Raw genomic sequence first — 13,587 nt, forward strand, 5'->3', positions numbered from 1 at the left:
TTTTGCCCCGTGAGACGAACCACCGTAGTTAATGAACAATGGCAGCCCCAACAGTTACAACACGCCCAAGAAGATGATCCATGTATAAGAAGAGTATTGGATTGGATGCGTCGAGGTGAGAGACCTAGTTGGCAAAACATTAGTGCATGTAGTCCGGAAGTCAAGGCCTACTGGAGCCAATGGAATTGCCTGATACTAAAAGATGATCTTCTGTACAGAACCTTTGAGAACGATGATGGTACAGAATCTAAGCTTCAGTTGATTGTACCTAAAAGTAAAGTGTCAGAAGTATTGCGTCAGTTGCATGACGGTACATCAGGTGGACACTTTGGTATTACGAAGACTCTGCAAAAGGTTCGAGAACGGTTCTATTGGGTGAACTGTAAAGATGATGTAAGAAGATGGTGCCAGAAATGTGAACTGTGTGCATCCGGTAATGGTCCAGTTGGTAAAAAGAGAGCACCCATGAGACAGTATAATGTTGGCAGTCCTATGGAAAGAGTAGCTATCGACATTGCAGGTCCATTTCCAGAAACCGATGCTGGAAATAAATACATCCTGGTAGCCATGGATTATTTTACAAAATGGACTGAGGCCTATGCATTACCAAATCAAGAAGCTGCTACCGTTGCAGAGGTACTTGTTAAAGAATTCTTTAGCCGATTTGGTGTTCCCTTGGAGATCCACTCCGACCAAGGGCGAAACTTTGAGTCAGCTCTTTTCCAAAACGTTTGTAAATTGATTGGTGCCAATAAGACCAGAACAACACCCCTGCATCCTCAATCAGATGGGATGGTCGAGAGGATGAACCGAACGATGGGTAAACACTTGTCCAAAGTTGTATCTGAACATCAGCGAGATTGGGACCAACACATTCATTTATTCCTGATGGCCTACCGCTCGGCCGTAAATGAAACTACAGGTCAAACACCAACCTGCCTGATGTTGGGTCGTGAAGTTCGGTTGCCCTGCGACCTAGAGTTTGGCTGCGGACCTTCCGAGGAACATGTTGCAGGCGAAGAATACGTCGACCGCCTGAAGTTACGAATGAACAACATTCATGAATTTGCCCGACAACACATCCAGATAGCCAGTGACAGAATGAAAGATCAATATGATTCTCGATGCAAGAATGAAAGCTTCGAAATAGGTGATCTTGTCTGGCTTTATAATATCCACAACGTCGTCGCGGCTTGTGTCCTAAACTACAAAGACAATGGGAAGGTCCGTATGAAGTTAAGAAGAAAATAAATGACGTAATATACAGAATTAAGAAGTTGCCAAACGGTAAACCAAAAGTTATTCACATAAATCGTCTTGCACCATATGCTGGCTCCAATGAAACAGAAGAAGCCCGAGTCCTCCAACAGGAAATGAAAGATGCCGCACAGCCAAGTTTTAAGGAATTTATGTCAAATTACGCAGAAAGAAAGAGTGCTAGATTCGGCGTGACCACAGAAGTTCAGCAAGATCTGTTTGGTGTTCCAGAAAACGTCTCTCTGGCCCACTGTGTTGCCCAAGACCTCGAGATGACTAAAGGAATATCGTCCGTATTCAATAGAAAGTTCGGCCGCCTGGACGAGTTAAGAAATCAGCAGCCTAAAATTGGAAGAGTACTGCGATTGGAAGATGGTCCTCGATCTTTGCTGTATATGGTGACCAGAAAGTCTTATACGGACACGCCAAGCTACGAGAACATATGGCGTGCTCTAACTAATTTGAAGAAAATCGTGTGTAATTATGACATCAAAAATTTGGCTTTACCAAAAATAGGCCATGCAGTAGAAAATCTGGATTGGAAGATTGTGAGAAGCATGCTTGAAGTGGTCTTCAGAGGAACTGGTGTACAAATCACTGTGTGTTGCATGAACCCGAAGATGTCGTACCCTTCAAAGACAGTAGACTGTTATTTCTTCTTGAAGGGTGTATGCAGATCTGGAGAGTCGTGTAGATTCCGCCATCCTGGGCCTTCATTTAGAGTTGCTGATCGAGACGCTCAGATCTTAAGAGGGGAGCAGTGTAGCGGAAGAGAAATCTTGGCCGATCCCCGTATAACAGTAAACACCTCGAGAATGACGTAATCGGATGTGCTAGGCCTCGCCGGAGAATTCTGGAAGGTACGTCACGTAGGCGGAACAAGCCGATAGCTCGAGATGGGAGTCGATTGTTCCAGAATAACAACTGGGTATAAATACGGGCATATTTTGTAAATAAGTTTAGTGTATAAGATAAATTCGTCTGTAACTTATATAAATAAAGTCGTATATAAATTACGAACCGCTAGTTTTATTGTAATTAGAAGTAATTACACTAATCACGCTACAATATCTCAACCGGTTTTAAAGCAATAAATAAATCATCAGTTTGTAAGAAAAAATTTAACATCCCGTATCTCGGAAACGAAGCTTTTGGGGATATATGATTATAAAGCAAACTGTCATTATTTTTAATGCACAATTACCCCTTAAAGTTTGTCGAACTTATTTAGTCCCTAAAACACATTAGACTTATAACACCCTGTACTGATGAAGAACATGGCTAGTTGTTAAAGTACATAACTTTTGTATTATCCAACATAAGCGAATGAATCAAAAAACAGAATGTTAAGAAAACCTGAGGCTATAGTTGAATTTTAATTTCAGTATTTTATAAATGCTAGAATAATCCACAGGGTGTTGCGAACTTTGAGAAAAAAACACAGTTTGATTCGTACACCCGGTATACAATGAAAATTTACCTGTTTTGCAAAAATATTATTACAAAGATATCGACAAAGAATAGGGCTATAACATATTCAAAAAATCATTTTAATCGGACAACAGGTTTAGGAGATACGCGACATCAAAAATGACCCATTTTTTAGGGTGCCCGTTTTCTATAACGCGCAGTTTATTTAAATTTCAAGAAAGGATATAGAAGTTCTAGTTAAGGCCAGCTGTAAAACAATTAATCTCAAATAAACTTGTCTAACAAGTAGTGTGTTATGGATGATACAAATGTTTTTAAATGTGAAAGAAATCTAAAAATTGTGAAGAAATATAAAGCTATGAATGAATATAGACTCAGTGTAGAAAACCTATACAGATGAGCTAGGTCCCCTGCGAGGAGAAGCTGTAATCAAGTTTTTAAAAATTGGTTTAAATTTAGTACAATTTAAATTAATCTGAGTGTTAAGGCAATGAGAGTTTTCATTTGATTCCTTGGTAACATCTAAATCCTCTAATAAGTCCAACTACAAGTAGTTTTTCTTCCTACTGATATCATGTAAGATGGAGGAGCCTGTATTGATATAGAAATTATGTTTGCTGGACTCATAAGTGTTGACCGAAACTTGAAGAGTTTGGTCTTTTCAAATGCTCTGTAATTCTAGTGGACAACTTTCGAATGGTTCTACCTACATAGGAGGCATCACAATCGTCACACGAGAGGAGTGCATGCTCAATACCAATTAGTGTAGGAAACAGAGGTTGAGCAAAATGGACACAAGTCCGGTTTTATTTTTTTTTTTCTGGTATGTATATCAAGGGGTGCATATTATGAGACTAACATTTTCTTCAAAAATTTCGCCCGGAACCCCCCTTTTCATCTCTTTAAAGGGGGTAATTTGTGGTTTTTGCGAAACAGCCCTTCGTGTACGTTTTACAAAAAATTTACCTAATAGTAAAATGAAGAGGACTATATTTTCTACTATTTATTTCCCGACAGCATATGCCTATCACCCACCGTTTAGCGGAGGTGACGCCCCAAAGTTGACAAATTTTTAAAAAAGATGTTTTAAAAAAAAATTTTCCCTAAGGGGCTGTCCATTAATCACGTGATGCTCGAAAGGGGGGGGGGTCCATAAAAAATTACGAAACATCACAAGGAGGTAGGGGGGGGGGGGGTATAGTAATATATCACGTGTATTTTTTTTTCGGAAAATGCCCGATACTTAACCCGTTACGTGTATTTATTTTTTCGTCAAATGCGTACAAAAATCGAAAGCGGCATTGCTGTGACTAATAAAAAAATCCATTTCTCTTTCATAATATACACAACCCAGCAAATTGGTTCCACCCAAATTATGTTGAATGTTATGATAAGAAGCGACCCATTTCAAATCGTTTTGTTGTGAATGTAGCATATGTTTCCACTAAATAGGAATACTGACCGGGACTGTCGACCTCTCCGACTTTTTATTTATGAGCCTTTAGTCTTTACATGTGTTTTACCTACTATCTGATGAATTGGAAATTCTCAAAACCCTGTCAGTTTTATTCCGTTGTTTTATCACTGAATACATGCGAGTTAAGAAACCAGAACTGCTAAATCACCAATAATAAAAGGACAGCGTCAGCAAGCTTCACCTCGACCACACCTCGGCGTTACCGAGCTTATAAATAAACTTTTTGCATTGTATAGCGTCACTCTTATTTTGCATTTAACTGTAGTAAGTAGTCCCTTGTCAATAAAGTTCTTTTTAAAAACGTTGTTCTTGGACTTAGAAACTTCACTTGCGTTTAAGTCTTTACATGTGTTTTACCTACTATCTAATGAATTGGAAATTCTCAAAACCCTGTCAGTTTTATTACGTTGTTTTATCACTGAATACATGCGTTTAAACTGTTTTTAACTTCGTACTTTTTTCATCACAATGTCTAAGCTAGGTGATCTGTATATGTATAAAGAACTATTTACAGAGTATAAGAAAGGAAAAAATCCTGGTGTCGATCAATAAGAATTTAATGAATTGTGGGTTAACGGGAAACAAAAATATACAAAGGAAGAAATTTTGTAGATACTAAAAAATACACGTGATATAGGGGGTGGGGGGGAGGTTAGTTTTAAACCTCACCATGTATCACCAAGGGGGAGGGGGGGTTAAAAAAATGCCAAAAAAAACATCACGTGATTAATGGACGGCCCCTAACTGTAATGAAAATTAAGAAGAAACCCTGCGGTAATTAATCACAAATAAGTGGATGCTTTTTTGGTATAGGTTTCATTTAAGGGTAATTGCAAGTTTTTTAATTACAGGGTGATATATTTTAAAAAAAAACCCTTTTTATACCATCTGAACCGCCTATGCTAGAGTAAAAAAACTTTCAGCGATTATCCACGTACTGGTGCTATTTACAAATTTGTATAATACACCCCCATATTTTCCCCGGAACCACCCCAAAAAAAAGGAGAATTAATAAAGAAAATAATCAAAAATTGATTTTGGGCCACCACTGTGGCTTTAGGGTGCAAAGAAAATAAAATATGCATAGGTCATAATGTGTAGCAGACAGTGTGTTCTTTTATTCTCCATAAGTACGTTATCAATAAAATGAATAGGTGACGAAAAAAAAACAAAAACTGGAGCCCGCCAAAGCATTTCTGAGGTTTACGGCGCCACTGTGCCGTAACGGTTGCTTATGCGAAAAAATGCATAGGACCTTATTTGTAGAGAAAATAGTGGTCTTTAATTGTGTATAAGTTTTGTTTAAAAAAAATGCATAGGTAATGAGAAAATCGTAAAAACATGCTCTTTAAGGGATAGGGGTCGTTTCTGCAGTTTATTTTCAAAGAAAGGGGTTTTTCCGCAGGGATGTTGCAATAATCATATATATTTATGAAAAACCCTATTGATGGAGCATATGTCCATATGGGCCAAAAAGCAAAAAAAAAATTTTCAACCTACCCTTTATTTATTTTTTTTGGCTACAGGAGTTGCATTAAGAAATCGCTTTTAGTGTCCATGCATGGGTAATGGACCGTGATAGTGTGACGTCAAAACGTCAAATTTTTTCCAAACACGTTGTGTCTACGGTATATGCTAACGTGTACGCAAATAAAAAAGTTAGGTAGAATTAAACGTCATAACAAATATTTTTCTATCAAACAAACACTAAACATATCAAAATAGCGTGTATCAAAATATACAGTCACTACCCACGCTAAATAGTCACTAGCTTGATGAAGTTTAACTTTTTTATTTGCGTACATTTTAGCGTGTACTTAGACACAACGTGTTTGGAAAACTTTTTTTGACGTTTTGACGTCACGACTACCACGGTCCATAAGAACGTGCACAAAATAATATATGAAGCATTTTAAAAAGGCCATGGTGTGTGAAGGATTCCAAGAAAATCACTTTCTTTATTAATTCTCCTTTTTTTGGGGTGGTTCCGGAAAAAAATAATTATAGAAATTTGTAAATAACACCAGTACATGGATAATCGCTGAAAGTTTTTTTACTCTAGCATAGGCGGTTCGGGTGGTATAAAAAGGGGTTTTTTAAAATGTATCACCCTGTAATTAAAAAATTGCCCTTAAATGAAACCTATACCAAAAAATCAGTCACTTATTTGTGATTAATTGCCGCAGGGTTTCTTCTTAATTTTCATTACAGTTAAGGAAAAATAATTTATTTTTAAAACATCTTTTTTAAAAATTTGTCAACTTTGGGGCGCCACCCACCCCTAAACGGTGTGTGATAGACATATGCTGACGGGAAATAAATAGTAGGAAATATCGTCCTCTTCATTTTACTATTAAGTAAATTTTTTGTAAAACGTACAGGAAAGGCTACGTTTTGCAAAAACCACAAATTACCCCCTTTAAAGGGATGAAAAGGGAGGTTCCGGGGCGAAATATTTTAAGAAAAAGTTAGTCTCATAATAAGCACCCCTTAATATACCAGAAAAAAATAAAACCGGACTTGTGTCCATTTTGCGAGGTTCTTACTTCCACAATTGACAACATCAAGATATCTGTCAAGTTACATAATACTTTAGGCTACTTTCTAATTAACACCAAAGACAGGATGAATACCTTGGATAAGAGTGGTATATATAAATTAAGATGTGACGATTATGATGCCTCGTATGTAGGTAGAACCGTATAAAACTCAGTGCTCGATATCTGCCTTTTATTTCGTAAAATTCATATATTGGACAATTCAACCACTTCCTATAATACTAAAAATATTCAGAACAATATTGACTTAAAGCCTGTTAAAAAACTATATACAATACCTGTAGCAATCCATCTAGTTCTATGACTCCTGTAATATCACCACCTTCAAATTTACTTATTGCCAAGTCTAAAGATTTCTGCATATCGGCATTGATTCGCTGTGTAATCAGCTTATTTAAGTCGATGGACCTACCTAATAATTGCACATGTCTTTGTTTAAGAAGTGTTTCGTACCGATTGGCTCTGGGATAAGGAAGTAAATAAGCTCCAACTGCGGAACACTCGACACGAAATCGTTTATCAAGAAATATGCTAAAATAAAATAAAAATATAATAACATGAATGAAATGAAGTAAAGATTTATATGAAATGATTTAATTTCGTTTCAGAAACCACCACCATCTGTTTACGGTACATTCCATGTCAAATCACTCAGGCAAAAACTTTTGGATCTCCGATTTTTCTGAAACTTGGTGTATAGCTTCTGCGGGACGTAAAAATAAGATATTTAAGATCAAAAAATCTTGTTCTTCTTTTTTCCTCAAAATGTTATTTTATGCGATTTTACGGTGATTTGGTGTTTATTTAAACAAATTTGCATTTTCTATCGTAAAGTATCAATGAAAAATATAATATTTTAATAGAAGGGACTCAAAAACGTCATTATATGGCATTATAACAAGTTATTTTGATTCAAAACAAGTTTTTGATCAAATTTTATAGTGTAGAAAACGCTAAAATACCGTTTTTACATTTTCCTCCATTCCCAAAATACATCATCATTCATTTGGCTGAAAATTTGCCCACAGATAGCCAAAATATAAGACTTTAAGTGGTTAGAAGGATTTTAATTATATTGCAATACCAAAAAAGTTACATGCAGTAATATCAGACTCAAAAGTATATTAGTCCAGTCGTGATAGCATTTGACCTTGCATGCCGAGCTGCCCAAAATTTTATTTTTCTAATCTTTCGGGGAGTCAATAGTAGCCTAAATTTAAAATCACGAATGAATTCCTCCGTTACGTTGGCCGCCATCTTGATTTTAAAGGAGAACCCGTTTTGCTCAATATCTCCGCCATTTTTAACTTTTCGACAAAAATGGTAGGTACTGAAATTGTTCCAAATAATTCGTATTTACAATTATTACAATTTCGAGTTAATTGTACTTACGAGTAGACCCCTATATTTTTAACTATGATATTGCTTGTAACTTTTTTGGTATTGTAATATAATTCAAATCCTTCTCACCACTTAGTCCTATGTTTTGGCTTATCTGTGGGCAAATTTTTTAGTCAAATCGATTATGATGTATTTTGGGAATGAAGAAAAATGTAAAAAACGGTATTTTAACGTTTTCTACATTATAAAATTTGATCAAAAACTTGTTTTGAATCAAAGTAACTTGTTATAATGCCATATAATGACATTTTTGAGTCCCTTCTATTAAAGTATTATGTTTTCCAATGATACTTTACGATAGAAAATGCAAATTTGTTTAAATAAACACCAAATCACTGTAAAATGGCATAAAATAACATTTTGAGAAAAAAAAGAAGAAGAAGATTTTTTGACCTTAAATATCTTATTTTTACGTTCTACAGAAGCTATACACCAATTTCAGACAAATCGGAGAACCAAATTTTTTTTTGCTCCAAAATTGAGTGATTTAAACTGGAATCACCCTTACGTATGTTTCACCCTCTTGGTTTCTTGAGAACAGCTCGTGGTGTATTCTGAATCGAAACCAAATTCAACTGTCATGTAAGCAAATTAATAAGAAATAATTTGCAAATGGACGCAATAGCGACATCTACTAAAAGCAACGAGAAATCTAAAAGATTTCTTAAGTTGGAAACAAATTCTGATTTTCACCTGTACCCGCTTTCCACCTTAGAATCAAGCATGCCCGAAGGCCGCTGGAGGTGGAATGGCGTGGTCAGATGCTGGAACACGAGACGCCTTGGCGTCCGTCTGGATAGAACTCTGTCTTACCGATACCACTGTCAAGATGTCAAGAAGAAAGTAAGTGCCAGAAATAATATCATCCGCAAGCTAACTAATACAAAATGGGAAGCACAACCACACACTCTCCGCACTTCTGCTTTAGCATTATGTTTTTCGGCCGCGGAGTTTCTAGCATGAGTATGGGCAAACTCTGCTCATGCAAAGAACGTCGACGTGGCTCTAAATGAAACCTGAAACCGACACCTATCGAAAAGGTATACCCCATAGCTGGGATTGCTCCACCACCTATCAGGAGGAAGGTCACGTCAGAGGTAGAACGAAAAAAGCAGGAGACGGACCGAAGACACCCCTTATATGACCACCAAACTCAGCCAAGCAGATTAAGATTTCGGAAAAGCTTCCTGAAAACATCAAGATCCATCTCCGAAGCGCCAGAGACGCGCCGAATACACCAATGGTAAGCGTCAGCTACCGCAACACATTTTTCTCCCTCAGAGGAAATGGCTGCTGGACACAATTTACCGTATCCGACTTGGAAAGCTCTAAACAGACTAAGAACCGGCGTTTCACGTTGTGCTAGTAACCTGAAAAAATGGGGATACCAGGAGGACGATACCTACGACTGTGGCGCGGTTCAAACCAGCCGACATCTACTATCATGTACAGAGATGAGAAAGACCTGCACAGAAGAAGACTTAATTATAGCACATGACAGGGCCATCTATGTGGCCAACCATTGGAAATACAGAATTTAAAGTTGTTGGTGTTCCGGACACGGAAAGTAAGTACATGTACCCGATACTTCTACAATTTACAAGGAAAACGGGCGATAAATGAATAGACATGGGGAATCTACGATACGCATTCCACAACACGTCAATTTATCTAGGTAAAGATCACACGAATTTTTGAATGGGATTAAAGTATTAATAAAGAAAAGAAAGTATAGTATGCCCGATCTATAAAAAAGAAGACAAACTCCAGTGCAAAAACTACCGTGGAATTTCTCTACTATGTACAGCATATAAAGTCCTCACGTATATTATAAACCAGCGGCTCCCACCACTAGCAGAAAATATTATTGGAGAGTATCAGACGGGCTTCCGACGGAAAAGATCGACACTGGATCAAATATTTAGTCAAGCAGATCTTGAGCAAATCATGGGAACACGACATTGATGTTCACAACGTGTACAGGCATATGACTCAGTCAAAAGGAACAAACTATACTATATATTGGCTGAATTTTCAATACCACACAGCTAATTAGACTCATCAAAGTCACAATGATGAATGAAACTCAGGCATGTGAACGAATAGAAAACCACCGGACAGACTTTTTCAAAATTTCGCAGGGACTGAAGCAGGGAGATGGACTGGCCCCAACATTAACCTGGCACTGGAGTATGCGGTTAGGCAAATGCAAACTGGACGAGGAAACCTACTGACCAACCGAACGGTTCAACTAGCCGCTTAGGCCGATGATATTAATAATATGAGTAGAACATCAACAGGAGTACAGGAAACATACGCAGAGTTAAAAACGCAAACAAAAAGGCTAGCTCTGGAAATTAACACAGAAAAAACAAAAATAATGATACAGACGAGAAGAAATATAGTTCCCTCACAAAACATTATACACACACCCAAACTTATATGGAATCATCTTATATTTCTTACTATTTCGTGCGTATTTAATAAAAACGAACACACAAAGTCAAACAATATTTATTTTAATGCAATTTAATAATAAATACATAACAATTAAATAAAACAATAAAGTATTTAAACAACAAATTGAAACTAGTTGTTTTAAAGTCAATAGCATACAAAATTTCAATGTAAAACGAATGTTTAAATTGTTTTTATTTATTTTTTTGTATTTTGTGGTAGTCAGTGTGGTAGTCAGCCTCTAGCCCTTATGCAAGCTTCAGTTTGCGTGGGCACGCTCCTAATCAAATTATCAACATTTTGTTGTGGTAGGTTGCTCCATCCTTTAAGAGCAGCTTGTACTAGCCGTGCGGTATTTTGTGGATTTTCCCGGCGAGCTCTAATTTTTCTTTTATGCATATCCCACAAATACTCTATAAGATTAAGCTCGGGTGAGCAAGCAGGCCACTCCAAACAAGGGATACCTTCTGCTTCAATGATATCTGTAGTCACTCTAATGGTATGCAGAGGTCCATTATCATGCAATAAAAATAAATTTTCTCCTGTTGCACCTCTCCAGAGCCTGACTACAGGTTATCAACATACCTGTGAGCAGTTAAAGTTGATTGGATGAAAATTAAAGGAGTTTTTTTACGGATCACAATTCCTCTCCAGAACATTACACTTCCCCTTGTATATTTGTTAACAGATCTGACAGTTTTCGTTTTTGCTTGTCTTCCTCTACCTCTAAGTACACGATTTCGTGGGTCATCTGATTTTACACAAAATCCTGACTTTTTTTGAAAATAGCACATTTTGTCAATTCCCAATGTTCCAGTTTTGGTGGTGACAACCTTGTGAATCTTGTGCTGCCTGGATAACTCGGGAACCCATAACTGTCTCCTGCTGTATACTTCTTGGTACGAACTCTTCTTCTTATCGTTTCAACCAAAAAAGTTAGCCCTATAGTTTCCAAAAGCTGCCTTTGGAGCTGCGGGTGAGAAATGGTTGGGTGTTTTCCAGCTGATTGGACAATTAAACGATCGTGGCGAGCCGTTATTACTTTTTGGCGACTTTATTTTTAAGCTTTCCTAGTTCCTGTTACCTAGCATAGGTTTTGGACAGAATGCCCTGTATTACGCCTAGCTCTACAGCTATGTCCCTCTGAGAACATTACGTTCTCCACAAGACCAATAATCTTTCCTCGTTGTAAGTTCTATAACCCCACATGAGGCATATTTTCGTTTTTGGACGCAAAAGTTAGTTTATTTATTTTCGTTCAATTTGCAACTCAAGCAAATAACCTATACCGTACCGAGCTGTACTATCCGATTGTCTTATATATTTGTTTATTTTCAATAAAAACCTTTATTCTTCGCAACAATAACAAGTTTTTTCAAATGAAATAAATATTACTTTGAAATACATACATGGTGATTTCATATAAGTTTAGGTGTGTGTACATGAAGATGACATTGAAACGGTTGGAAAGTTTACATACCTGGGAGTAGAAATATGTGCCGACGATCAGAAGATGGAGAAATACGAAAGAGAATAACTCAGGCAAACAGAGCTTATCGTGCCCTATCCCATATATTTCGGTCTAAAAGTGTCCACCGAAATACAAAGAGAGACTTTATAAAACCTTAATTCGACCAATAGCATGCTATGGCAGTGAAGCATGGGTCCTGAAAGAAACATCCAAAAACAAACTCGACACATTCGAAAGGAAAGTACCGAGGAGAATACTAGGACCTGTGAGGGAAAACGGAATCTTCAGAAGTTGATACAACAACGAGCTTTACCAACTTTATAAGGAAACACCCCTGTCATACTTCATTAGAATACAAAGATTGCAATGGGCCGGACATGTGATAAGAATGGGAGAGGATAGGCTACCAAAAGAGCAATGAACGTTAGAATGCAGGGAAGCAGACCGGTTGGAAAGCCAAGAAAGCGCTGGGAAGACACAGTAAACAGCGACGCACAAGCCTTTTTAGGAGTCCGTGTATGGAGAAGAACAGCCACAGACAAGCAAGGGTGGAGGCAAAAAATAAAGGAGGCCAAGGCTCAATTTGGGCTGTAGTGCCGGAGAAGAAGAAGAAGATAAATAAAGGCATAATTCAGAGAAATTAAAAGGGACGTTAAGTTAAGAAGTTCCTCAATGAAAGAAAAACAACATATATTACATACATTATAAAGTGCATATAAGAACTTACCTTGCAGCTAATTGTTTATAATAAGCAAAAATCTGTTCACTGAGCTTAAAAACAAACTGGTCGAAGCACAAATTTACTTCAGCCTCCACTTCATCGTATAAAAACTGTTTTCTAAAGATTGTTAAAGCATACAAAGCACTATCATTGTATAAATCCAGGGGATACAAAACATACCTAAAATATATCAGAATGAGTTAGGCAAAAATATAGAAATATTTTGGATTTTCCATATTCGTACAAAAGATTATGTAAAATGCATCAAACTCAAATTCATTTGTAACCACGGATTTTATTATAATAATGAGTAATGGCATGACTAAATTTCTTAGTATTTTGGTAACAGGTAATCTAATGATAATACCATATTATGAAGATGTGGCAGCCAGTATATCTGTAACCAAGCAATACAAGCTTTCCAAGTTTATTGCATTAGATAAGGTATTAAATTTTGATTACCAGCTTTGCAAATAATTTTTATTCCAAATTGTCGACCATTTCTAACACCGCCAGTTGAGTGTGTATAATTATTAAATGTATTTTGAAAATCTCAAAAAGTAGCAGTGCTTCAACTACTTGGATAACTTGAACTTCATCATTCAATCTTCGCTTGTCCACTCCTGGACATATATCTCCCCCATAACTTTTACATCTTTTTCGATCTTGTGCCTTTTGCATCGAATTCCGATGACAACGTTTTAGATCATCAGTCCAACGTGTTGGTGGACGACCTCTGCTTCGGTAGACAACATATTTTGGTCTCCACTCCAGTATCCGCTTTGTCCATCTGTTATCTGTTATTCGAGACACG

At 37.0% G+C, this 13,587-nt stretch overlaps 1 protein-coding gene across 1 annotated transcript in view; it reads right to left on the reverse strand.

Annotated features, from left to right (window-relative positions):
- Nucleotides 1-13,587, reverse strand: part of LOC114336529 (cytoplasmic FMR1-interacting protein) — a 145,655-nt gene that overhangs the window by 57,024 nt on the left and 75,044 nt on the right. The window contains exons 11-12 of the mRNA XM_050641484.1: nt 12,780-12,953; nt 7,002-7,254 (exon numbers count right to left, since the gene is read on the reverse strand). Coding sequence (XP_050497441.1) covers nt 7,002-7,254; nt 12,780-12,953 — 427 coding nt within the window. The remainder of the gene's footprint in view (nt 1-7,001; nt 7,255-12,779; nt 12,954-13,587) is intronic.

Source organism: Diabrotica virgifera, chromosome 10, assembly GCF_917563875.1.
Source record: "Diabrotica virgifera virgifera chromosome 10, PGI_DIABVI_V3a".
NCBI classification, from domain to species: Eukaryota; Metazoa; Arthropoda; class Insecta; order Coleoptera; family Chrysomelidae; genus Diabrotica; species Diabrotica virgifera.